The sequence below is a fragment of the Ips typographus genome, linkage group LG4 (assembly GCF_016097725.1).
Source record: "Ips typographus isolate SLU linkage group LG4, UJ_Ityp_2.0, whole genome shotgun sequence".
Classification (NCBI taxonomy): Eukaryota; Metazoa; Arthropoda; class Insecta; order Coleoptera; family Curculionidae; genus Ips; species Ips typographus.
Window position 1 is genome coordinate 11,205,577 of NC_138425.1, and position 26,936 is coordinate 11,232,512.

Here is a 26,936-nt window from a genome sequence, read left to right on the forward strand (position 1 = left end):
TGTTCCCGACCGACAATCGATCTTTTTAGTGCCTGCACAGGGGCATTATGCATGACTCCGTTCCCCAAGTGCGGACTTTAAATTGCAAAAAGACCGAGTGTCTAGTTCCACTTGCGAACACCGATGATATATGCAGTGGTTTGACGGAGGCCTTCTTTGTCTCACCTCTATCTGCGATCTGTTGGCTGGAAATGATGAAAAGCCTTTTTCAAACGGACAGACTTTTAGGAACAGATTTATATGTTTGAATCTTCTCAAAATGAGTTACGTACTTGAAGATTTATTCATCTAACCTAACTGAAATTTGCTATTAGGAAATCTCTTTAACAATTTGTCTGCAAAACAAACTTGCAGGTGCACCATATAGAATTTTCAGTTTACTGTCGCAGCAAATTATCTTTGCTTTACGCTTTCCGCTTATTAAATCTCGCTGGAAAACTCTCATCTCTGGCTTCTCCGAGATTTTTATTTAACTTGCGTTTTCCGGATTTCTGCCCCTAAATCTTCGGGGAGGATTGAATAAACTGCCTGCAGTCGCGGGTTAGGGTACGCAAAATGGCTTTTTAATTCCTGAGCGCGTTTGGAAAAAAAAGCGGTTACGTAACACACGTGGGGCCCATGGGAACTGTAAACTGCTATAATTTCCCTATCGCGATCGAGTGAATCTTGGAACCCTTCTCGTCAGGTACGGGGACCAAGTTAGTATTTTATAGCTGCTGCATGTTAATGTGGAACGTTTAGATCTAAATCGGCGGTGCTATTTCTTTTGAAGGACCCGCACGGTTTTTGGTTGCTTCTTGTATCATATCCACTACCTACATCGACTAAACACGAATTCTTTCCACAAAGAATTTTGTGAGTTATAATTAACGCTCTGGCTATAGTTAATTAATATTCAGCGACTTTGTAATATTAATATTGACTTTCACTTTGTTCAGCAGTAATTGTAACGATTACATAATTTGACGGGTTATATTTAAAGTTCTAATTACAAACTAAATAATTGGATATTTGATCAGTTTCAATTTGAAACTAAATAATGACATAAAATTCTAATGTATTCTTAATTACCGGGATTATAACAGTTAACCCAAAAGCCGGCAAATTATGTTGCTCGTTAATTTTTATCAGCTCAATCTGTGTTTTAATAAATTACATTCTATTACCATTTAAAGTTAATCAGATGCAAAACACATGTATTTAATGCGCTAGTCAATATTTATTTACATTCAAATCAATTAGACTACTATAAATACAATTCAGATTATACAAAAAGTGGTACATTTTTTATAACTTCTTACATCAATTTACTATCCATTATGAAAATCACAAAACGTCTTACATTTCAATCAATTTAATCGCATTAACAGGATTAAATTTTTTACAGTTGAACAACACCATTTTTATCAATCACATTATTTTCCCTCATCCATCAATTTTCTGTTTTATATCAATAATCCTGCATTGGAAACGGCAAAGAAAAATAACCTAATCATGCACAAGTTCCAGAAATCATCTATTAACCATCCCAAATCAAATCGTAACTGCTGCTGATCACGAAAATATGATTGAATGGCCGCATTTCGTGAGTTTTCGTTTGCGGAATATAAATGGAAAGTTTTAGTGCTTTATCTTGTCTTTAATCTATTAATTTCCAAAAAAAATGTTTGCCAGATTTTAGTACCTACAAACAAAATGATGATTGGTTTTGGTTAATTAGTTTTCATTGTTAGGCAGTTGGCTATAGTTTCAGTGGAAGTTATTTTAGTAACGTATTTATTTACTCAAATTAAATTTTAATATTAAGTATAGAGTATAGTGTAAGTGTAGTTTGATGTCAAGACTGTTAAAGAAAAATGTAGTTATTAAGACATTCGATCCCCACAACATCAAAAATCCTATTCTAAAAAAAACCGTCATCAATGGACTCGCTCAGGTATACAGAGTGTCAAATATCCAATTATTTTTAACACATAATTTTCAGTAAAATAAGGATGTTTTTGTTGGAATATTGGAGAGCAAGAACGTTATACAAAAGCCAGATACTGCACATTATGGGCTAATATGGATAATCTTTTGTATGTTTAAAAATAGCCTCTCCACGAGCTTTTCCTTCTACTTGAAGTAGTAGAACCAGTTTTCAATTTATATCATTTATTCCTAATAAAGATTCCACTGACAAGGCACGGTGCGTCCGAGTTACGCGGCGGTCCCCCTATAGTACCATCTCGGTACCATTTATAACCCGCTGATACACACAACGATACTTCAAACAAAGCGTATTCGCGACCGAACGGAAATATTAGCATAGGGTTTTAGATGACAGAGAGATGATATAGTAAAGTAAAACTCGTTATGATAATACCCTGAGCCCCGGTTATCCTCCCTGACCGCTCGGGAGGTTGAGTTTCTGGTTATTTATGTCCCATTCACGGAGGAGATTTATCTGTAGAAAAAAAACGTGCCCACCGTGGTCGTTTTAGGCAGGTTCATACGCACGCATCTATTTAGGTTGCATTATGTACACCCACCGAGGTCAGTTGTGTGACCACAGCATCCAACGGTCAGTGATCTTTTGCTGGCTGTGAAGTTATCTACTTTGCTTTCTGTCTGTGCTTCTTGGCAGCATTATAAAGCTATAAATTGTAGAAAAAGCCCTTTCTTGCAAAAATACGCACTACAGAAGGGTTCCATGTACAATCCTCCATTCAAAGTATCTTGTCAACATATTTATTTGTTCTAATTTTGAAATAAAACTTTTTTCCCACTTTACCAACTTATGACCAACTGTAACAAGAAAGAATGTCACCTGGTTAGGACGAGGCATCAGAGCGTGTATAACAACTTCTGATTGTCGCCTAAAGGCCCCAGGTCATAACCGTAGGGACTGCTGGGGTTTTTATTATAAATTACAAAGCGAAAAAACGTCAGCCACTGTTTTCTGCAATCAAGAGCAGCTGGTCGGAGCCCTTAAGGCGTAATCCTTTATAAGGGCCTGCACCGACGTCAAAGATTTATAGCGACAGCTACAAATGCGCCTAAAATTTGCAGCATCCTCTTCCCCAAGCACGATTTATATCGATGCATAATAGACATGTCTAAAACGATCATGCAAAATATATGGAAATGGGTACGTGGAAAGATTTATGCTTGTTTAGATGTCTGTTTCAATATAGTCGTCTGAAGTCAGTGTGGCTTTTTCGTATAAACGCACGCCACTGTAGACAATGTAATAAAATTATCAAATTATCTTCAAAAACCTTTGAAGCCGGGTTGTTGCCGGGGTTCACGTCGGCCTTTATTTGTTTAAAAGTTTCTCCATAAAGCTCTGCAAAGCTCGAGAGGTGTATTTCACTACACTAAAATAGATGAGCGGCATTAAAAGTAATCCGGAAAATAGATAGTTCCGGTCTGGTTTAGGCGGCCTCACATATTTTCTCCCTTTAATTTTCCTTCATTAATTTGGCTTCTGCTTGCTCTCTAATTTTTCCTTTTCTGATATTTATAAGTTGAACTCGACCTTGCTCTACTTATTAAAAGAAAAATCTTATTTTCCCAACTTTGCAATTCTCTCTGTACACTACAATCTCCCGAGGCGGCTTAATTGCCTAGGTTAACTAGAAAGGGCTTATTGTTGCACTGTAACACCTCCTTTTCATTTGTATAATCTGTTCTACGTCTCGTCGAGAGGAACTTAAACAAAATTTGCATACTACAATGTAGTATCCGAAGGACTTAGAATCCTAAATAAATGCATCATTTCAACTACTCTTGATTTATTTAATAACGATGTAGGTTTAATTTATGCTTGATGCGTTTTTACTGTCGTAAATTACTAATTTCACAAAAAGTTTTTTCTTTTGCTAATGGACTAGTATAAAACCCTGAGCTTATTTCATTTGTTTTTTTTAATTCTAAAATGATTTAATAGTACTTTTTAGTATAGTTTGAGCTGGTGTGGCTTGGTTACAAAAGGATGTGTGACGTTACACTAACTAATAAATTTGTACCATTTTTTATGCCAAAAATTGACGTTTTACTTACCAAAAATAAAAGGTTTTCATTTGTGTACTTAGAAATTGAGTAACCTAACCAGGTTATGTTGGTTGAAACCGTAGAAAATTTTATTGGCATTTCTGGTTAACATTTGTCAAGAAATGTCTTTTATGCAGCTGCAGCTGCAATTTTTGACACAGATTATACCTTATTTTACATATTATCTTGACTACAGTGAATCCGCACTATCAAAAAAATTAAGCCATCTATATGGCATTACATTATCTGAACCGCTTGCGAGAAATCTGTCCGTGACAAAAATTACAACAGTCCCTCAAATGATAATTAGATGTCCAACCATTGTTGCCACCCAAACTTTACATCCGGTGCCATCAAATTCTGGTCCCAGGTGAATAAAATTAATAATTTCCAAGAATATTTTATTATTGCAAAATGCCGTTTGTTTAAAATATTTCCTTTATGTTCCATGTTTTGAATTAAAATGAGTCGAAGGGGGTGAATGGTTAGAAATTTTCTTTTCAAAGGAACTTTTAAGAGGTTTTACTCAAGTTTGTAAAGGTAAGTGATACTACTTAAATAGTAGAAGTAAATAGAAAAACCTCTTCTTTGAGTGCATATTAAACACTCGTGTAATTGCTTCAAGACAGTTAGTTGTATACAAAATTAATAGACAAGACATTCAGAATTTTGAAAATCAAATTATTGGGCCATTCAATCTGTGGGTACATAAAAATGATTTTGTTGTAGCAGTTTCAAATTCTTTCTTATGGTGATACACACGTTCTATAAAGATGTGATTTAGCTTCAGGAAAAATAATATAAACTCTAGTCAAGAAATTATTATGGCATATACAACCTGACAAAACCTCATGCTTAACGACAACCTATAAAATTGAGCATTAGAAATCTTTTACTTTATACCGATACGAGTCGAATAGAAGCTTAAGAACAGTTATAGTGTGGACGTAATAACATAATCCACACAAATTAGCATTAAAAATGTACGTATATTCAGGGGTTTAGAAAATCCCTTCACAATGGGTAATTCAGACGTGCAGCAAAGATATTAAATATTAAAATGACCTCAGAGCCGAGGTTGAAGGTGGCAGCTTAGTTTAAAAAAGCCTTAAGGAAGTTTATTATAAAAGCGTGGATTTATGCGGCTCTTAAACATTGATATTCCTTTTACACGGACATGTATAATGCAGCGAGGCATCTTCCTTTATATGAAGATTAGGCTTATGAATAGCCGCTAACTGGCTTCGGGTTAAATATTTTTGAACATTAGAATTTTAACGGCGTAAATACACACAGGATGGTAAAACGAGTCTATTGAATACGTAATGGAGTTTTTTGGAAGGGCGCAAAGATTAAAATTGAAGCCAATTCTTTTGTTTAGTTGATACAAAAAATTTAAAGCCAATTGAAAGTTTAATTAAAATAGGATTAGAATAGCCGGTGGAGCGTAATTAAACTGGCATTACTTATTTTATACCTGCCCGCCGGCTTTATTCCTCAGCGAAATGGCATTTTAGTTTTGTGTGAAACTTTAAAGCTTCCGTAATTAAACATTCGTAATTGAATTTAGTGGCAAATATCTTGAATTTAAAATACCTCAGCAGCAATAAAATTCAAAATTAAACTCCTTCAACAAGTTATTGCAACCCATGCAAGTTATATTCTCTTCAGTCTTCATCCTTTAAGGATTGAAAGACGCAATCGTCTTTTAAGTGCCCATAACTCCTATCGCGCAGTGAAAAACAACTCTTTTCACAAAGACCCCCACAAAAAGCTCCTAACACAAATCCCGTTATGATCAGAAGAGAAAAAAAAATGGCCATTTATTATTGACGGCTTGTTCGCGAAATAAAAGAGCCGCCAATATAGCGGCGGTAATGGCCTGCCTGAAGAAGAATTTAAAACCTTTTGTGTAGGGCGTCGTCTTCTTAATGACTTTTCTGCAAACATTTTAAGCGATGTTGCAAGACCAAGAATATAAATCAGATCCCTGATTAATACCTGGAAAACCTGGAATTTGAGCGTTTCAGGTTCTGATTGGGATTGCAGTTAGATAAATTGTAGTCCGGAGGCGACTACAATTTCTCTCTTGTTTGTTTAACTAAAAGCACAACATTCCTGTTTATAAAAGCGAAGTGCAGTTTTAAAATTGTTGTATTTGAAAATGATATTCCTGGAGTTTGGATTTCAGTTCAGTTTCATTATTTTTTTAAAATAAAATTTATCTATACCCAGTTGATGCAACTAGATTCTAAGATCAAATCACCGTTACAACGTTACAACATACATCTATTGTTAAACCTAGCTAGAGCACAAAAATAATTTAAATTCAAATTAGGACCAACCAACACAATTTAAATTACAATGTTACACCTGCAAATTAGAGGTTGTCCGTTCACTTTTTCGATTGTTATTGTTATTCCTTACATGTAATTGTCCCACCAACAAGGTCCGAGACCAAATTACTATATGCTTACTTAACAAATTAAATCGTTATCTTTAAGAAATAATTCTTCCGGCACAAATAATAGTAATTTTATTTGTTGAATGGGATCTGCTCAATTTGCGCCCGGGTTGATTATATCTCTAAAATTTAAAAGGACCTAGTAAGTTGAAATTAACATTCCCACATCGATACCAAGCTGTACCAATTAAAATGTCAATTAATTGTCCTTGTTATACTTTAATCAAATGATAGGTAAATCAGTTTGAATCATTTACAACACTGAAATTAACACTATATCTTGTACGAGATTTCACGATAGTTTAATAAAATCGTCCAACCAATTAAAGAGCGTTAATTAAACGATTATTCAACAATCTTTTCGCAAAACTTGCTTCCCGACTAGTTATTAAAGTTATGCAATAACCGTGAGTTCAGGAAATTAATTTGCACACGTAATAAATGGAAAATTAGAACAATTTCCTACTGATGAGTGCAAAAAAATACCAATTAGTTGAGCTATTAGTTTGGTAAATTATGATTTCCTGTTAAAAGTGGGTGGATCGACAAAAACAAATTTTGATAGTGCACAAGTTAAAAAGATCTTTTGGGTAAATCTTAAAAAGAAAAGATGATAAACTCTTTTGTGTTGGTTCTATTTGAGAAATAGCAACTTTTTATTTTTAATTTTGATAAGACACCACTGTTAATTTACATCATTTTCTAGTCTTAAAATATTAATATTTTAGTGCAGGACCATTACTTTTACTTTATTGAATATAACAATGGATTAATTAATATTATACATCCTGTTTATTATTATTTTTCTTTTGGAAAGTTTCTTACACTTCTTTTAAACTTCTGTAAAAACATTTTTCTTTTTCAACTAGAGTTTTAGTTAGTGGTAGGTAGTGAATTTTTCCTGTCGCCACAGAAACACCATATTTTTACAAACTTCGATTAGTTGACTGGCAAAGTAATTTGTCTCTGAACTTGATTTATGATCAGGTCCTGTATATTTTGGAGAAGCATAAATCAACTTGTCTCGGAATGTAGCACTAGCAAATGGCGCTCGGCGTCGATTTTTTTCGTCCACCTAACTCAGCTTTTAATAATGGACAGCAAACATTCCCGACATGAAATATATGCTCTGTTCGCTTTGTCCACGCTAAATCAGTCATGTTTTTGCTATGTAGCGAAACCATTAGGGTTTTGTAAACACTGCGAGTGATTAGGTTGTGATACAACATGTTTTCTAGTGGGTGATTAATATTGCTGTTTACAAGGAAAACCAGACAAATTTTTCGTTTTGTGTGTGCAGGAGCTACTTGGATTCGATTTTGGTATTGCTGCATAATATCAACATAAATATCCTGGGAGATCATCTCAATCTTTTCTGATTTCTAGACTACGACAAAGTAAAACAATTTATAACGATATAAAGCTTTAAGAAAAGTTATGTTTTCTACTGTTTGAGGAAAGGTTGCGCAAATTATCTGAAACTTAATGATTCTGTAATATCTCCGTCAATTTGATTCATTTCTCGTTGCATTTTATTGCAGTTGCGTTGCTAAAGGTAATTATTTAGCTAAGTAGCGGTTCGCAGTGTGTTTATAATGTGTTCATTGATTAAGCATTGTTTAATTTTTTAAGCTCTTGTGTAGACATTCAATTACATCATACTTTCATGTTGAAACTTTGCAGACTTTGTTAACTAAATCAGCCCTTGAAAAGCCTATCACCTCGGCAGAAATAACGAGATGAAATAAACCCTTTGTTTTAATTCAAAACAAACGTACGGTTTCCAGAAGCGATGAACTTTTGGCAAACTGTCGGAATTGTAGTGTAAAGATAACGAACGAAAAATGTTATTTACACTGTTGGGGTTCGCGTAATTGGTAACTTTATGGATCCACGACTGTCAAACACGTGAGCTATAAATTAAGCCTTTTTCTCAGAAAAATATTTCTCTACGGTTGGAAACCAAATGTCATTTTTTACTGTAGTGTCAGGCGTAACCATAAATTCTTCGGGATAATTTATAATCCCTTGCCTCTTGCAGCAATCCTATAATTTCGTTGATGAGATTTATAATTAATATCTATTAGAGGTTTTTCTCACTATTTTCGTTTTAGAGTGGTTACAGTTTAAGCTCTAAAATTGTTCATCTAAAACCGAAAAAATTCTAAACTGGTTATCGTGTGAACGTACATTAACCACCCGGATCCAATAGCCAATAATAATGAAGACGTCGAAATGAAAAAGACCTCGCCATAATTCAAGTCGAATGAAATTGCTCGCGCTACGACTTTTTCTGGGAAACAACTAGACAGGTTTGTGGTCATTTAGCGCACATTTTCCGTTCTCCCCGACGTAAAAAGGAAATTAATTAGCACTTTGCGCGCACCCCGTATGGTGCCGTTGATGAGTCGAAACTGGGTTTTTCCTTCTTGGAGTCAGTTGGTTTCATGTACGGATTCGAGTTAATCACCGGTCACTTTCATATTATTTTACCAAATTACTAGTTTGTTATGTTGATGATTAATATTTTTAGAAGAAAGTTTCTTAAGCAGGTTTTACACCAAAAGTTTTATGTCAAAGAAAATGGAAACATTTATTTTATTTTATGCCTCAAATAAATTTATAAACTTCTTGAAGCATAAAAGTGATTTGTACTTACACTTTTATGTCAAAGCTGTCAATGAAAACAATTTGACCAACCAAACCAAGTAAATTATTAGTGTTTAGGTGGTAATAATTACAGATCATTCCTACTTGTTTTTCTGGTATTTTTGATATATTTTTTTTAAATTTCATACTCATCCTGAATACTGTGTTTATGTATTGAATTCTGCCGTTCTCACTCTCACTTTTTCGTTTGATCAAGTAAGTTGGATGAAAATAGAACCTGTCCTATTCGGTAAAAAATTTGACATAAAATTCTTTGACATCAAAGCGCGGTGTAAATCCTGCTTTATAATTTTACTTCAATCTCAGTGGTTCAAGCTCCAACAACATACACGTTTACTAAACAGTTTCTGCTCATTTTTGCGCCTATAAAGTTGTATTACGTATTCCGTAACACCCTGTATACCTACCAGAAAGGCTCTAATGACTATACCAATAAGATCATATAAAACGGCACGTCAATTAAAGGAGAGATGGTGCCAAGCCGATGGTAAATTAAGGTAGACCGCACACGTTTTCAGATGGTTTGACGATACGCAGGCGCGCTTTAATTGGACCGACCATAAACATTCACAATTGTTTTATATCCTTGTCTTTATATGGTTAAATGGAGGTTGTTCATTGCTTCATTTTTAAAGTTGTCAGTTCTTGGATGTCGCTCTCCCACATAAAGGTTAACGTATAATTTTGATAAACATCTTTAAAACGGTATCTAGGTTTGTCGGCCTGTACTAACTTCTTTAATTACGTAAAGTGGCGTTGTCGCCGCACCACATATTTATCCCGTTCTTTTCATTACGACACTTCAACCTTAATTACGTTAACATTCCTAGAACAACGTTCTACATGCTCATCTAAATGATGGGAATGACACACCGGAACCGCAACCGTAAAACGCGACGCCACTGATCATGCATATTCATAGACGTGTAAAAGCTTCTTTAGCCGCTTTATTTATGGGGGCAATGTAAAAAGGAAATTATTATTTCCCTTATTTGAGTTCATTACATTACGACGTCTATTATGGCCGCTGTTAGGCGTGTTTTGTAATTACCTGAAAAGGGGGCAATTAAAAGGCATTCTTCGGTAAATAACTGGGTTGTAAGACACGCTGTACGACATGGTCGATAAAATTTCTAGAAAAATCTGTTGCACCTGTTTGAGAATGACATTTTTTAATTATTTAAATTGAAAGGACAGTAAATATCGTGTTTGCTTGTGAATGATTGAATAGAGAGTTAACACTTCAACATCATTAGGGACCTAATTCACAAACATACTTGTTAACAATAATTGTAGGAAAGAACCACTTTCACAAGTTGTTAGATACAGGCGTTTCATAGATAGTTACAAAACTTGTTTGTAGAAAATTAAATTTGCCTGTTACACTTTGTGTATTGTCTTTAACAGAAATTGTGGGAACAAAATTATAATAAAACCTACAAAAATTGCTGGACAATTGTTTTTTCAAATTCCTGGATCATTTGGACAGAAGTCATTTGAAACGTCTATTAAATTCTAATCAAGAATGAAACACATATTTTATTTCAGTTATTTGTTGCAGCTTTGTGAAGGAATATTTAAAACCTGTAATACTATTTAGCCTTTTTTGCTTAGGTTAGGTTATACTAAAGTTCTGAAAAAAGATCTTCTCTTCCAGAATTTTAGTAAAGCCTAACCTAACCTACCCTGTAAAGTTCTGGAAGAATTTTAGTTGATAACAAGTGTCAGATGCAACTTTATTACCTACACTTGTTAGTTATGAGTAAATTTTTAGTTTTTTACAATTTCTTCACTTGTAAAGTTTTAAAAATTTACCTGTTATTACAAGGATAGACTTGTCACTTCATGACACGTTAAGTAACTACAAATTTACTGGTTACTCCCAAAATTGAATTTGTGAAATAAGCCCCTATCTAAATTTGCATACAAATTTTTGGTTTGGAAACCAAAAGACTGAAGCAAAAGAACTCTAACCCTCCTAGAAAATGACAGAAATTTGGAAAGTATTGAAATAACAGAATATCAGCAACTTTTAGATCAAATTGAAAATGCGAGTTTGGAATTATAAGACTGTTAACAAACTTCTAGCGAATTTGATGATTCAGAAACATCAGAAATTACTGTCAATAACCGTTTCACCTTCAGACATTTGAATTTTTCTAAAAAAAACGTTTTTAATCTGTTATTAGATATTAGAAGAAGTTGGCAGAATCTGTTATTTAAACTAATGCCATTATTCTAAATTGAGTGTTTGAGAAACATTTAAACACAAAAGACGTTTTCCTATTTACGAATCCAGTATTTTTGTATAACCTACAAAGCTCGGTATGTAACCAATAAAATTCCCTGGTGGAAAGCTCTCACCTGTTCCATACGACTCTTCCGCACTGGAATAATTTCCTTTTTTTGGTAAAAACCTCGTCGTGCGCTTCGCATACGAAAGAGACATAAAAAATATTTTTGCAGTCAGTGTTTATATTTTATAACAAGGAGGAAACGGAGCCAAATCGTTTTATAGCTTGGTTACATGCGAACTTCCTTGTTTTAGGCTTGTTTTTTTATTTCAAGTAGTCACGAAAACCGTTAAAAAAACCTGCCCTAAATTAATATTTAGAACTCGTTTCCTGTTTTCCGGTTGCTGTGTTTCAGTGCAAGCTTAATGGTGAAAAGTTAAGCCCTCCGGAGCCCGAGCAATGTATACAAGATGACTCTTTGAAGTCTTCGAAAATGGGGGCCACACTACACGCATCACTCCTTAGTAAAATTTAATTACATGTCCGTGACGTGGCATTTTTTTCTAAATTGTTCCTCTAGATGGATATACGTTAAAGAAAGCCGACGGTTATTTTTGGTAATCATTAATAAATGGGTGAGCCCAATATGTGATCCACTCGACCAAACGGGGTACGAATCAATTTACCATCAATTTTTTAGGAACGTCCTAATGGAATTGGGTTGCTTCTAATGAAGACGGTTTTTAACGCTATTTCAAGCTTTAATGAATTTGGAACGCAGCTTTCGGGCAACGTAGATTATTAAAGGACCTCACAGAATTACACACTCGTTTTTATACTACCTTTATCGTTGTTTTGTGCAGTGGAAAAAGCTCAATTTGTTAGTGTGTGAATAAATTACGGTCTAAATACTGGAGGAAATAAATAGGGCGTCGTAAAACTACAACATTATTTAAGGAAACTCCCAAATGAGGGCCATAAAGCTTTTATCCGGTTTTAACGATTAGCTTTATTGGCCTCACATTATATACTTAAATTTCTCGTGTATTGTCCATAAAAGGACTTTTATTGTCGGCTATTAACTATTACATGATTAGGCGCTTTTGGTGATCATTATCGCTAGATCGATAATCGCCCTTCAGGTGTCTGATGTACGACCCGTATCAGTTTCGTATCTATTAAGGTTAAATTACATTTTACCCCTAAAAACAAATGACGTGCAAAGAGATTATTAAGCAAATAACGGAATTGAGAAAGGAACTAATTCTGGAAAATCGTCCGGAAAGGAGAATCAACATTTAAATGGCTTTTGCGGTCGAGCATAGCCCGGTGGTTTCGATGTTATGCATGCGAAACTAAAGTTAATGCTTCCCGAAGGAGTTTTATTTGGTTGGACCGTTTTTGTTTCTTTTAGGCTCCTTAAAAGCAGAAAACGGGTGTAATTTAAATGGGTTTTTGTTTTAATTCAGGCAGGTCCTTAATTAAGTGATTAAGTTCCAAGGAACCATATATTCGCTTTGTTTCCATATAATTAAGAATACCTACCACATCTGATTAGCATTTATATAACCAAACAACCTATTTCAGACATTTAGAAACTAATAAATTATATCATAAATCTTTTTGTTTAATTAGTTTTCACTTAATGTTCAACAAGTGTCAAACATTTTCTGATTGGATTTTTGTTGTTAATGTTATATTACTAAAACATATGGTCCTATAACTGAGGTTAACGTAATGCCTAGCACAATAAAAACTACCACACTGACACCTATTAATATAGCGATGGATATTAAAAAGATTCTTAAAGAGAGACCCATAAAAGCAATTAGTAACTAAAAATTATTGGATGAAGACACTCAAAGAGAACAACTGTATAATTTTAAACTGTAATGTGTAATTAGATATCGTTAAGTACTAAAGAACTCAATTAGTTTGTTGCTCAACAATTAAAAGAGCTATGGACAATTACAAAACATTAAAAAAACATCTGTTAAATACGTGCATGTGTATGCAGCAGAAGTAAATTTGCCCTTTCCAAACTATTTACCATACAAAAATCAATTATGGACTAATTTTTGTAGATTGCATAGAAAGGTTCAGCAGGTGCATTAGTTTTAAACATAACTACTTTCAAATCTTTTGTACTGTTTGATTTAATGGATTTTTCTTAACTCTAGGAAGTAGTCGTTTTATTGCATTTACTCCTAGTAGGTTAATCAGTTTAACGTAATTCTAAATTCTGAAACTAGTTTCTAAAAAACTAAAACTGAAAAGATTGCAAAAACTTCGCCCCCTATTTAATTTATTTATTTAGTCTGTTTAGATGATAATGCTCGTCAAGTTACGAAAAGAACAATACCATATCTTGACAATTGCAATTTTGACTTTAATTTTGCTCAATTAATGTAAATATCCTAACAGACGTTTTTGAGCTAGTTGACTGTTGATGTCTCTGGGATACGGTGAGATCCCAAATAATAACAGGTTGGCCATTATTCCCGACTATCAATTCCACTGAAATTTCACAGTTACAAGTAAAAATAGTATAAAAAACTTTAAAAAGGGATATATCAATCAAATTGATGCAGTTTCCAAGAAAAAACGTCATTTAAGGTGCACTGATTGTCGTTGTGAAACTCGGAATAAAACTATGTTTAAGTTGACAAATTATCAGTTTTGCAATTTTATGGGATGTCGGAATGTTTGGTATGGAAAGTATCTGCAATAAGAACGGTTTAGGAAATAATAATAAGAAAGTGAAAACATACCTACATAATATGATATGATGAGATAATGGAATGACAAGGAAAATCATAGATTCTGCTATGCTGTAAAACTCTTGGTAAAACTTCTACTGCTGTAAACCAATCTGTGGAAGTCAAAATGCAAACATTTTGCTCCATCCAACATGCTTAACGACATCATTTCACACTTTATTCGTTTATATGATATTGTTATACACTGAATGTAATAAAATCAAATGTTATGATCCTTAAAACAAATCATTCCATATGAACTACGTTTCTATTAAACTCTGCTATAAGGATATACATTATACAGGGCAAAAAGGTTCCAGAAATGTAAATAAAAAGTGAAACGATACTGTAGTTTCAACATTAATTGTCACGAGCAGTCACATGAAGCAATCTGGGATCTTAGAGAGCGTGTAGTAACAATGAGTATAAAGTTGGAATTTCACATACAGTACAACATGAAACTGAATACGCAATATGTAACGTTATTTAAATAAAGCAAAAGAATCTTATTGCACGCTTATAAAAGCCAACATTTTTAGACAGTTTGTTGCTGGTAACAAACTTATCTCTGCTATATAAAAATGAATTTGATAGAAGCAAAACTGAGAACAGTTTCCACGTATTTGCAATTTACTGCTTAAGTGTTTTGTGCTTTAATGCACGAGACAGATAATAAAACTTTGATGGAGCAAGCCTAATAAAACCGTTTATGCGTTGTTACAATGAATCAGATAACTCAATAAAAACCTCAATTAAAGGAGAAAACATAAACGAACACGAGGTCGCAGCATACCAGCTTAGAAGCCACATAAATAACTGGGCCTATCAGACGAGCCATCTAGGCTGACGATCAAGCTCGAAACTGCGAATTTATTTAAATTCAACATGGGCGAACTGGTCTTTAACACTCAATGATGCACATTAATCCTCAAATAAAAAGGTTAAAGTGTTGTGTGGAGTCTGCATAATGTTGTCCCCCCACGAAAAAACGAAAGCTAGATATGCTAAACGTGTCTCTAAGGTTCATCGACGTATTAACATTGGCGGTTACAGCTCGGAGCGACTTGGAGTGATCATATCTACGCCTCACCCAAAATTTATCGTTGGAAACTTGAAGGTTTTAATTACCTATCCGAAGATAAATTTGAATAAAAGTTGGTCGACCAATTAAAGGTGCATCTAATAATTTATCAAGGGCTGCGTTTATCTCGAAGGGCGAATGGAGTCAACCCTTTGGTGTCAGAAGTGCCGTGCAGCTTGCGGCTTTATCTGCCTCGATAAGGGCCCCTTAAAATCGCTTAATTACTCCTCGGAATGGGCGATATATCTCTGGAAGCAATGACAGCGCGTTTATCACTTATGTTTCTTGTTTTAAATCACCTCTGGGAGCATTAGGAAGTCGTGAGGTAGGCTCTGCACAGAGACGGATTACCTCGTTTTCCCACTTCGTTTTTGGTTCGTTAATCGCCGTAGCACAATTTTGTCTCTGACTGGTTTTTATGATCCTAATTGGATTGTTAAGGTTAAGACAGATGTTTTGGATGTCATTAAACTGAAACAAAAACCTCGAATGTGTACTGAAAGAGAACTAATGACGGTAGTCCCTCTATTAATCACCCCTTAAAGGTTCCAGCCTATTTTTTAAACAAAACCCATTACTTATTAAAACAGCCACATCAGTGTTAAAGGATTTTTCCCGTGTATGAGCATTATTCGGATGCATTCCACTCAAAAAAAAAATAATAATTTTTTATTCATATGCGGTCGGAGGAACTAGCGTAACAAAGGCAATTTCAATTGAGGTGAATTATTTATAGGAAAAGGGGCTTTCCAGACGCTTTCCCACATATTCTATACGCGAAACCATTTTTGTTCGCTTTTTACTAAAGTGACTTTCTATGTTTATGTCGGAGCATATTTATATCAGTCGACTTTAATCATTGTATGTATGTATGAAATATTTTTCTTATGTTTACACACCAAAGGATTTCTGGCGGATGATGTATACAAAATACGATTTTTTTTTATTAAATCAAAAATAAAAAAAATCCTGAGATACGCATCTGTAATGTGTGGTGAATTTCTATTGACCATCTTTCGGCTTTTAACTAATTTTGTTATAGTGGTTTTTTCAACTAGTTTCAGCTTATTGATATTCAATTTTTTTGCAAGCAAATTGAAATAAAAGCCTCTGTAAAGTTTCGATCTAACTTCTTGCTCATCAACCTTTAAGAACAATAATGTATTCTTAATATAGAAAAAGAATGGAAAAATAAGACGTAACGACCATCCATCATGGTATCAGCTTAATACAGACAGAACAGTGTAACATGTCTTCTCTGAGGAAATCCACGAATTCTCATTAGGTCTTCTTTTCCATTCTTTTTATACATTTAGCTTCACTAACCGTAAATTTTACACATTTTACAGAAATTGAAGGTTAAATCGTTTCTGAACACAAAACTACTTTTCTATCAATTACTCCTGATAATCTACTCGCAGTAGTTAAACTAATACACGAATAAGAATATTATGTTTACTAATTATTTCCCAGACTAGCAAACGCATAATTTATTAAAAGTATCAACATGTGACTTATATTAACTAAATTATATTTTTTTATTACAGGACCGACATGTTAAAGATTCTCCAGGAAGTGCATTGGATCGAGAACCAGAAGTAGACCCCAGCCAAGACTATCAACTTCTCTTAGGCTACGAAAATAGTACTCACACTGTATTGAGATTTCGTAGAAGATTAGACACTTGCGATCATCACGACATCCCAATTACGGTAAGCAAAAATTTGGACGTTACAATGGCTCTAAAATGAAATTCCACGATTGTGAAAGAAAACTTTTAAACGTAAGCGGCTACCAACTTTGCCATTTGCGCCTGCAAAAAGCCGTGAAAGAAGTGGCAAATTTTCTTCGATAAAATGTGAAGGAATAATTCGATTAATATCAGGGGGTAAAAGTTTAAATGCGAAATTTGCAATTTTAACTCTCCCCTTGCCAGTTGGAGTGGAAGTTAAGACTGAATAATTGAAGAATGATGCGGTTGGAGTGCCATTTTTTTGGTTTGAATCGATATTTTAGGACTGTTTGAGTGATTTTATAAAGAAATTAGTCACATACCTTAGGCAAAACAATATTGATTGCCGGTTGTCACGAGTCTCACCATTTAAATTCAATCGTATGTAAAGCATTTTAAATCTTGCAAGACAATAGTCCGGCATTTCGTTACTCGAGCCAGATTACTTTTAGGCCTTCACTTTAGAATTTACATAAATACTGTCTTATTTACGTCGAAGCTTGCCCAGAAGTGGTAGCGATATCAACAGAGAAGAAGCTCATTTATTATTCAACAGTCTCACGTTATTTCGTTTCTTGTTCTACTGAATTTTATACAACACTTTAGAGCATTTACTCACCAAAAAAAACTAAACAAATGACAGAACACCGTTTTAAAATAAATTAGGCTTAACTCACAACGTAATCAATAGCCTAAAAAGTGTTTAGATCGCCATACCTGAAAGGCATCATTACCGTCCGGTTCTTCACGTGTAATAAATTGTGGGTTTTTGACCAAGTGTTGGGTAATTTATATTTAGTATACGAAAAAATGCGTTTGGGGATATGTAAATTATGGGCTTATTTCGGTTAATTTGGTTTTAATGATTACATTTCCAACAAAGGCAACTATTTATGGTATGTATCTGGGGTAATGACACCACTGGGGTATACTTTAAAAGGTGTGATTTTTTATGACTACTTTCGAACAAAAACAGGGTTAAAACACCTGTTATTTTTGTATGTAATGTTTTCTTAATTAATCTAATTTTATTGTTTTGCTCCAGAAAGGTTCCAATACGCACGGAGTTTAAATTATATGAAATAAGCACTTAAACGTCATGAAACGTTTGGATGTGAGGCAACTAGCTAAGAAGATGAAGAGATAAAAAGATTTATTCCACAAATATGGCAAACTTTTACATAGCAAGCACTAGATAACAGAAAACATTCTCGACATTTAGGTCAAAACTGTAATCAAACTTTTTGCTAATATTCGATTTTAATTTCCTACTAATCCGCCTATTTTAATCACGTTTTACTTTTTGAAGTCTATTTGCCTTACAAGTTTGAACTTCTAATAGCGGTTTTAAAGTGGAAAACGTAGCACGCACAAAACATCCTAAGAATCTCGCAGCCTGTTGGAACGAAGCGAGAATTCTTTGCTGTCAATTTGGTGATTTATGACGTTGCCGAACGTTTAGTTTTGTGGCCTGTCTAATTGCCCACTCCACATTTAACTATTCCGTTAATTGCTTTTGCCTAAATTGGAAACGCTCACAAAAAAAACGGCTTTAATTCATTATTAGTGATGACTTTTAATAGGTCTTTTGTTTTTTTTCTGAAGGCTTGCTTTAAACTGTCAAGTGTGTGTATGTGTGGGAAATTCGATTCTAAAGGATTACGGTTTGCGAGAGAAGAAAACGAGCGCCAAGACCAAAGGCGACTTCCTCTATTAATCTGCTTGTCGCGCACTTACAATAATAATTAACCTCAATTCGGAACGCACTCTGTTTGTAAAGTATAGTGTGTATCGGGCAAGACGTCATTATTGAAAGATCGACATTTGACAGTGCATGTGTGTAAACCAGACTGGTAGAGAACCTAAAAAAAATAATGTGTCTTTTTTGGCGGAAAAAAGGAGAGGTTGCAGAAAAATAAAAGAATTTAGTAATTTTCCTCGTTAAATTTAAATAGTGGAGTTTTATTTGCCTCAAACCGGTGGTTTGTGTTCGCGAAGTCCACATTTGGCGACCGTGACAGGACGGGGAAAATTGACTATTGTGTTGGAGACTTCAGGTCCAAAGTTTAGGGAGATTTCATTTGTGTAAAGTTACAGTCTGTGGAAAGATGGATCTCGAAATCAAGAAAAAAGGCCGTAAAGTTCTTCGGGCATCCTTTACAAGGTGCTGTACAGAGTTAGAGACTGTATTAGCAGAGCCAACTAAAGACCAGTTACAGAAGGCACAAGTGTTGCAGGAGTTATTAACTGGGAAGTTAGCAGAACTGCAGGTGAAAGACGCCGAGATATTTGAAGCTATGTTAGTGTGTGATGTTGAAGAAGAGGACTTAATTAAAGAGAAAGACATGTGTGATACATACTTAAAACGTGAAAAAACCCTTGAATTGTGCTATTTGAAGCTACGTAAAGTGGACAGTCCTCAAATTGATGACTTAAATGAAAGTGCTAGTTCCGTTGCTGCTATTACAGGTAAGAGGAAGTTTAAATTGCCTGTAATACAATTTAAAAAGTTTGATGGAAACATAAAAGATTGGCTTTCCTTTTGGGCACAATTTAAGAAAATCCATGAAGATATTGAGATGGACCCTGCTGACAAGATCGAATATCTTATTCAGTCTACTGTGCCAGGTAGTAGGGCTAGGCGAGTTGTTGAAAGTTTTCCTGCTATAGGAGTAAATTATGTACAAATTGTAGATAGTTTAAGAAGTAGGTTTGGTAGGGAAGACCTACAAATTGAAGTATATGTCAGGGAACTATTGAAGTTAATTTTAAACAACGCCCTAGCCAAGACAAAAATTGAGTTGTTTAACCTTTATGATAGTCTCGAAACTCAGTTAAGGTCACTTCAAACTTTAGGAATTACAGCTGATAAGTATGCTGCCATTCTTTACCCATTAATTGAATCTTGTCTTCCTGAGGAATTACTAAGAGTATGGCAACGTAGCACTGTGGGACATTTGAAAGAAAATGGGGAATATGAAGAAAATTCTAATAGTGTACCAAGTGGTTGTAACAACAGCTTAGAAAGTCGACTTAAAGCTTTAATGACATTTTTGCAAAGTGAAGTACAAAATGAGCAACGAATCAGTCTTGCTGCTGAAGGTTTTGGACTATGTAGTGTAGGAAATCGCTCGGATACTCCAGGTGGCCATGTAGAACAGAGGAAAAAGGTGTCACTAGAATATCCATCAACTGCAGCTGACTTGCTTAATAATACTACAGTTGTTAAGTGTCTCTTTTGTGAAGGTGGTCATGAAAGTGTAAATTGTTTCAAGGCAACAAAATTACCTTTAGAGAAAAAGAAGCAAATTGTTAATGATAAAAGAGCATGTTTCTCTTGTTTAAGGAAAGGACATCAAGCTAGAAAGTGTAGAGGTCATGTAAAATGTTTGGTGTGTGAAAAGAGTCATGTCACTTTGATGTGTCCTGAGATAAAATCAAATAGGAATACACCAACTGCCAGTGAACAACCTATTGAAGCTCAACACTCAATTCACCAGGAAGATTTGGTAGCAACTAACTGTGTTAGCCTTGGTATTGCTTCTCGAGTTTTTATGCAAACTTTACGCGTTGAGATGGCTGCCCCTAATGGTTCCTGTAGTGTTCGTGCTCTAATAGACACAGGATCGCAACGTTCTTATGTTTTGCAGTCTACTGTTCAAAAATTAAAGTTAGTTGAATTATCTCGACATAAAATACTGCACTGTTTATTTGGAGGTCGTTTAGTGGAACAGACCCACAGTCGTTTTGAGGTAGAACTAGTATACAAGGGTCATAGATGCAAATTAGAAGTTTTGAGCCAACCTACCATATGCAATGAAGTGATTCCTGTACCTCCAGGACTCTGGATTGATGAGTTGCATAGCCTAGGCATAGAGCTTGCAGATACTGCGGAAAATTCTGCCATTGAGGTAATGATAGGGGCAGATGCGGCAGGTTACTTAATTACTGGAAGGAAACATCTACTTGACTGTGGACTGGTGGCTGTAGAAACACTACTTGGGTGGACTTTGATGGGCAAATTGCAAAATGAGTATTGGAAGGACCATCTGGCTACTTCAACCATAAATTTGTATCTTAATGATCAAGTTATTGCCAATTTGTGGGAGTTGGATATATTAGGCATAACTGAACCCAGCAGAGACAAAAGTAGAAGGGAATTGGAAATTTCAGCAGAGATTGCCAATGAGTTTAGGGTATGGGTCAGTGAATTAAAATATTTGCACGAGTTAGAGATCCCACGATGGGTGAATTTAAGACCTGATTGCCAAGAAACTTACTCGTTACATGTCTTCTGTGACGCAAGTGCAAAGGCTTACGCTTGTGTAATTTTTTTAAGAGTTGAACAAACCAAAGAAGTATCAATCAGTTTGCTGGCGTCTAAAGCAAGAGTTGCACCTTTGAAGGCGATAACCATACCACGGCTCGAACTGCTAGGTACTACAATTGCAGCAAGGTTGTATACCACTGTGCAGTCCAATTTTGATGTGAAGATGCGTAGCTATTTTTGGACGGATTCTACGACTGTTCTTTCATGGATACGAAGGAAAGAAGAATGGTCTACCTTTGTTCGAAACAGAGTTAATGAGATCCGTGAATTAACCTCAGTGTCATCCTGGAATCACGTGCCTGGTCGTCTAAATTCGGCGGACTTGCCTTCTCGAGGATGCTACGCAAGAAAATTATACGAATCAAAATGGTGGGAGGGACCAAGTTGGCTTTATGAGGACGAAAAGAATTGGCCTAAATCAGAACCGCCTTGTTCTGACGAGGAGATTTTCAAAGAAAGGAGAAAAACTGTGGTTGCCTTAGTTAACGCCCATATTGATTCAATAGATGAATGGCATCTTAACTATTTTTCAAAATATATAAAAACTATTCGAATGATTGCTTGGATTTTCAGATTTTGCCATAATGCACGTCATCCTACAAGCAAGCAAGAAGGAGGTATAACTGCCAAAGAACTAAACGACGCTGAAACGTTTGTTCTAAAGACATTGCAGCAATCCAACTTACCATTGGATGACCCAAGATTAAAACCTCTCAATATTTTTGTCGACGATTTAGGTCTTATTCGATTGAAGACGCCTATTATTAACAGGGACGACACGGAATGGTTTCGGTTGCCGATTATCCTACCTTCAAGACAGCCAGTAGTGGATAAGCTAATATTCGACTTACATGTGAGAGAGTGTCATGCCGGTGTTCAAATGTTAATGAGCGTTTTGAGAGAGAAATATTGGATTTTGAGTGGTCGAAAATACATACGTTCTGTTTTAGCAAAATGCGTGACATGTAAGAGGCATGGAGGTAAACCATTAAATACATTAGTGCCACCTTTGCCGCTCGACCGAGTAAGAGATGCTGTTGCCTTCGAGATTGTTGGTGTTGACTTTGCGGGCCCCCTTCATCTAAAAAATGGCGATAAAGTGTGGGTTTGTCTCTTTACCTGTGCTATTTTCCGAGCTGTTCACTTGGAGCTAGCCACCTCTTTGTCTACACCTTGTTTTCTACGCGCTTTGAGGCGTTTTATTGCGAGACGTGGTCGACCAAAAACTATTTACTCGGACAACGGGACAAACTTTCTGGGGCGAATAACCTGATGCAAAGCCTGAATTGGGATGAAATCGTGGAGAAAACTGCTATTGATCGTATCATATGGCGGTTCAACCCCCCTGCTGCCCCATGGTGGGGAGGCTTTTGGGAGAGGATGATAGGAATTATGAAATCACTTCTCAGAAGAACACTAGGTCGAGCTTCACTCAGCTATGAAGAATTGTTAACGTTGCTTTGTGATTGTGAGGCGATCATTAATTCAAGACCTTTAACGGAGATGACTGGTGACAAGAATGAACTAGTCACTTTAACACCGGCTATGTACTTAAGAGAGCAAGCAGAGAGCGGAATTCCCGATTGTGACCAAATTGATCGTGTTTCATTACAGCGAAGAGTGGTGCGGTTACAAACTCTGAGAGATGCTTTGCGAATGAGATTTCGAAGCGAATATCGGGGACAATTACGAGTGATATATAACAAACACCAATTGTCACGCCCTGTGAAGATCGGGGAGGTCGTCCTCATTGGCAGTGATGGTAGTAAACGACTAAATTGGCCGCTTGGACGGGTCACTGAATTGTTACCGGGAGGAGATGGTCGTGTTAGACTAGTCCGACTGGCGACTTCTGGAGGTCATGTTCTGCGTCCAATCCAGAGAGTGTTTCCTTTAGAAGTGGATGCTACAGATGAGTTCGAGAATACTCCGGCTGAAGGCGCTGCCGAAGATACCCAAGACTACTGTGAAAATAGTGAATCGGTGTTCGCGAAAAGCGGGAGTGATGTGAAAAGCAGAGTACCCGAAACGAAAACTTCGCGGAGTGGTAGGCTAATAAAGACGCCGTCTAGATTATTAGATTAGAATAAGGTTTATTTTTGTAGACTTGTTTTGTTGAAAAAAAAAGGGGAAATTTTATAAGTTTGCTTTTATGTTGTGAGAAACTTTTATGTTGACAAAAGTTTCTCAGGTGGGAGAATGTCGCGCACTTACAATAATAATTAACCTCAATTCGGAACGCACTCTGTTTGTAAAGTATAGTGTGTATCGGGCAAGACGTCATTATTGAAAGATCGACATTTGACAGTGCATGTGTGTAAACCAGACTGGTAGAGAACCTAAAAAAAATAATGTGTCTTTTTTGGCGGAAAAAAGGAGAGGTTGCAGAAAAATAAAAGAATTTAGTAATTTTCCTCGTTAAATTTAAATAGTGGAGTTTTATTTGCCTCAAACCGGTGGTTTGTGTTCGCGAAGTCCACACTGCTACTAGCAAATAATATGGGACCACTATGTAATTACTTGTACTGTCATAGGATAAGGAATTCTTCGAGTATAAGTACTTTTGACAAGGTAGCAAATAGAAAACCAATTATCTTTTGCAAACCGGTCTTACCACAACCAGTATTTAGTAGAATTACGCAGAAATGGTGTTCCATCATATCAAATTGATTCCAACAGGATAGATGGATAGCTGGTCGGTCAATATAAGTAAAGAATAGTGAATTTACATATCGGGGAAGTTACAGTAGTAACTCGTCGTGGGAAAACGTCTAATTGCATTTGGTTCACCGTTATCAAGCGTTTTATGCTCGCTTAATTATCGCTATAAAAGGAGCGGCTGATGCACATATCGTGCGTATTGCTATGCACAACACATTGTGGCATGTCATTGTATAATAACGACTGTATTATTTGTATTATATTGTACACAAACGCTACCGCGTGAAATTCAATTAAGTTCTTTCTTGGCTGTGAAGACAGCCGAGTCGCGGATCTAAAGGAAATGGATATTTTGCAATTTAAACAAACATTGTTTCTTGTTGAAGTTTTAAGGCGCAAATCTCATACAACGGGCGAAACGTCGCCTTTGAATAATTAAGGAGATCTTTTCTTTATCCCGATGGTGCGCCATTCTTCCAGAGTTTCGTATAAATAACACAGAGTTTATGTAGATTTCTCAAAGTGAACGCTTGAAATTGAGATATTTGATTTTCAGATTTGACATTTTTTAGTAGACAAAATTAAACTGTCTCTGACTGAGATTTTTCTGTTAATTACTACAATGTTGTTTGTTTGTATTCTGATTCATTATGCTTCTTAAAAAGTAGTATTAAAAATGTTGGAATATTAGTAAAAAATCTTGATACAAAAAAAAACTCATCAACTAAAACTTTTTCAGACCCGTTTTCCTTAAAATGTTAATAACTTGATCAGATAAGAGCAAAAAAAAAACATAACTACATAATTATTATTGTTATAATCATGCTGACGGGTTGTAGAGGTGGAACTCACGTTTTATAGAAATGTTAAAGCAGCAATTACGATAATTCACTGATATTAGCAGCATTATTAGAATTTCCTTGGTAATACGGAAAAAATAACAATGAATTATTAATACACAATATTTCTTGATAAGTGTAATAACAGCCTACGCAACTTCTTCGAGTCATAAATCGCCAGTTTTGTTGGTTTTGTTTTCCCGTCCGGTTGCAGCCAAGCGAGAGCGCAACCTACATTTAGGATTTATTAAATGGTGTCCTGCTTTTCGAGCTCAACACTTTTCAGTAGCGTAATAAATGATTTGGGTTTATTAAACTTTTCGGCTTCGTGAATAAAAAATCAATTAATCCCGACGGTCTTAACCTCGCCGGTAACTCCAATAAAGTATTAAATATTCAAACCCAAATTCGAATAAAACAGCATTCCGCCCGTTCGTTTTACCTAATAACCCAAACTTAACATCATAATTCATCATTAGCAACTGACAAGATTACGGAGGAAAGATAAATGCGCCAAGTTGAGGGCTGTCAAATCGGGTTTGAGAAATAGGCAACGCTATTAGCAAAATATGGAAAAGGGTCCACTTAAACTGTTTCGAATCGACTTTCGAAAGCCGAATGGCAAAGAACGACGGCACGTCAGACTTTCGACATTTGTTTGACGAGACAGGGCCAAAACTTACCGAATTCTTGCGGTGACTTGCAGATACGAGGAACGGAAACGAGGATTAGGGCTCAACTTCTTCTAAAGTCTGATAGGCTGACTTTAATGGTTTCAGCTTTTTTTACCTTTGCTTTTAACCCACGTCACCATAACGTTCTCTGTTTTGCCTCACTGGAAATGTCATAAACCCTATTATTTCTTTCAGAACGATACCATGCGAATTGTTTGGGCGTTTCACAAGGACGAACCCATAGGCGGCGCAGTGGGGCCCAAGTCATTGCCGCGCCACGAATTAGCTAATCGGGGTACACAATCACTCTATTTGGTCCAACGGGCCGATCAGGATGGTCCCAGTCCTGAGGAAACAGTACGAGTATGGGAAATGAGAAATCCACCAGTTGAACCACCATCCATACCTGGTGATACACTATACTGGTGTCGAGTGTTCAAAATTCCTCCTAGTATTAATAAGAAACATCATTTAATACGGGTAAGTGTTTTTTGTTGTATCATATCTAGTCTTGCAGCTTAACCAACGGCAATTTAGTACCAATCATCTTGCTTAAGTAACAATACTAACTCAAATGAGCTCAAGGTTACAATTTGCTTCACTCTGACTGTCACAATTAATTATTAAAATTGTTATAGTCTGTGCAGACTTTCAAACTTCAAGTTTCTTCAATTACATTTAACCCCATTAATTTTCTCACCCACCTTCCATATTTGTTTTCTTCATTTTGACTGCCAACTACTTTTTCTAATTTTGTATTGCAGTCACAAGGTGATTAAAGATCTCATGTTTATTTAAGTGGTAACCATTTTGTTTTAATTGGTTTACTGGTAGCTCAAACATGGTACCAGTCTTTCTATAATCTGATCTCAGCACCATAATTAATCACCAGTGAATTATGAAAAAGTCATCGATCCGGGCAACTAAAATGCAATAATTCGTTACGATGCAATTATTTTAAATTGCTGTTAATTCATTATAATTGTTTAGATATGTGTATTTCGTTTTTAATTACACTTTTCCAAAGGAAATTATGTTTTTCATTGCGGTTTTTAGTTCCGTGTTATGAATGACTATTAAATCTAAATTGTCATTTATTATCTGCTAAGGACTATGTCATGCTCAATCTATGGTCTTTAAGTATGGTTTTTTCTCAAAGTAACGATTGAACAAAATGAATAATCCAATGTTGTAGACATTTCTGCAAATCCTTTAAAATCCTAGGAAATGAACTTGGAAATAAGTTTGCTAGAGAAGTTAATTGATGATCATTTTTTCTCAGGATTGGCTCCTTCTATGTCGATATTATTCTCTTGAAATGTTTTCTACTGTTTACAAAAGCTCTTTTGCGGATTTGCCTTCAGAGAATGGCTTTAGAAACTATTTCTGCAGCTTATATAATTTCCTTTTTGGAAAAAGGGGTATTTAGTAAAAAATTTGTTCATAATCAATAAGTT

At 35.4% G+C, this 26,936-nt stretch overlaps 1 protein-coding gene across 1 annotated transcript in view; it reads left to right on the forward strand.

Moving 5' to 3' along the window:
- The window catches only part of olf413 (DBH like monooxygenase olf413), a 56,457-nt gene that overhangs the window by 16,856 nt on the left and 12,665 nt on the right, over positions 1-26,936 (forward strand). Inside the window, exons 3-4 of the mRNA XM_081977104.1 lie at positions 16,791-16,955; positions 25,675-25,959. Coding sequence (XP_081833230.1) covers positions 16,791-16,955; positions 25,675-25,959 — 450 coding nt within the window. The remainder of the gene's footprint in view (positions 1-16,790; positions 16,956-25,674; positions 25,960-26,936) is intronic.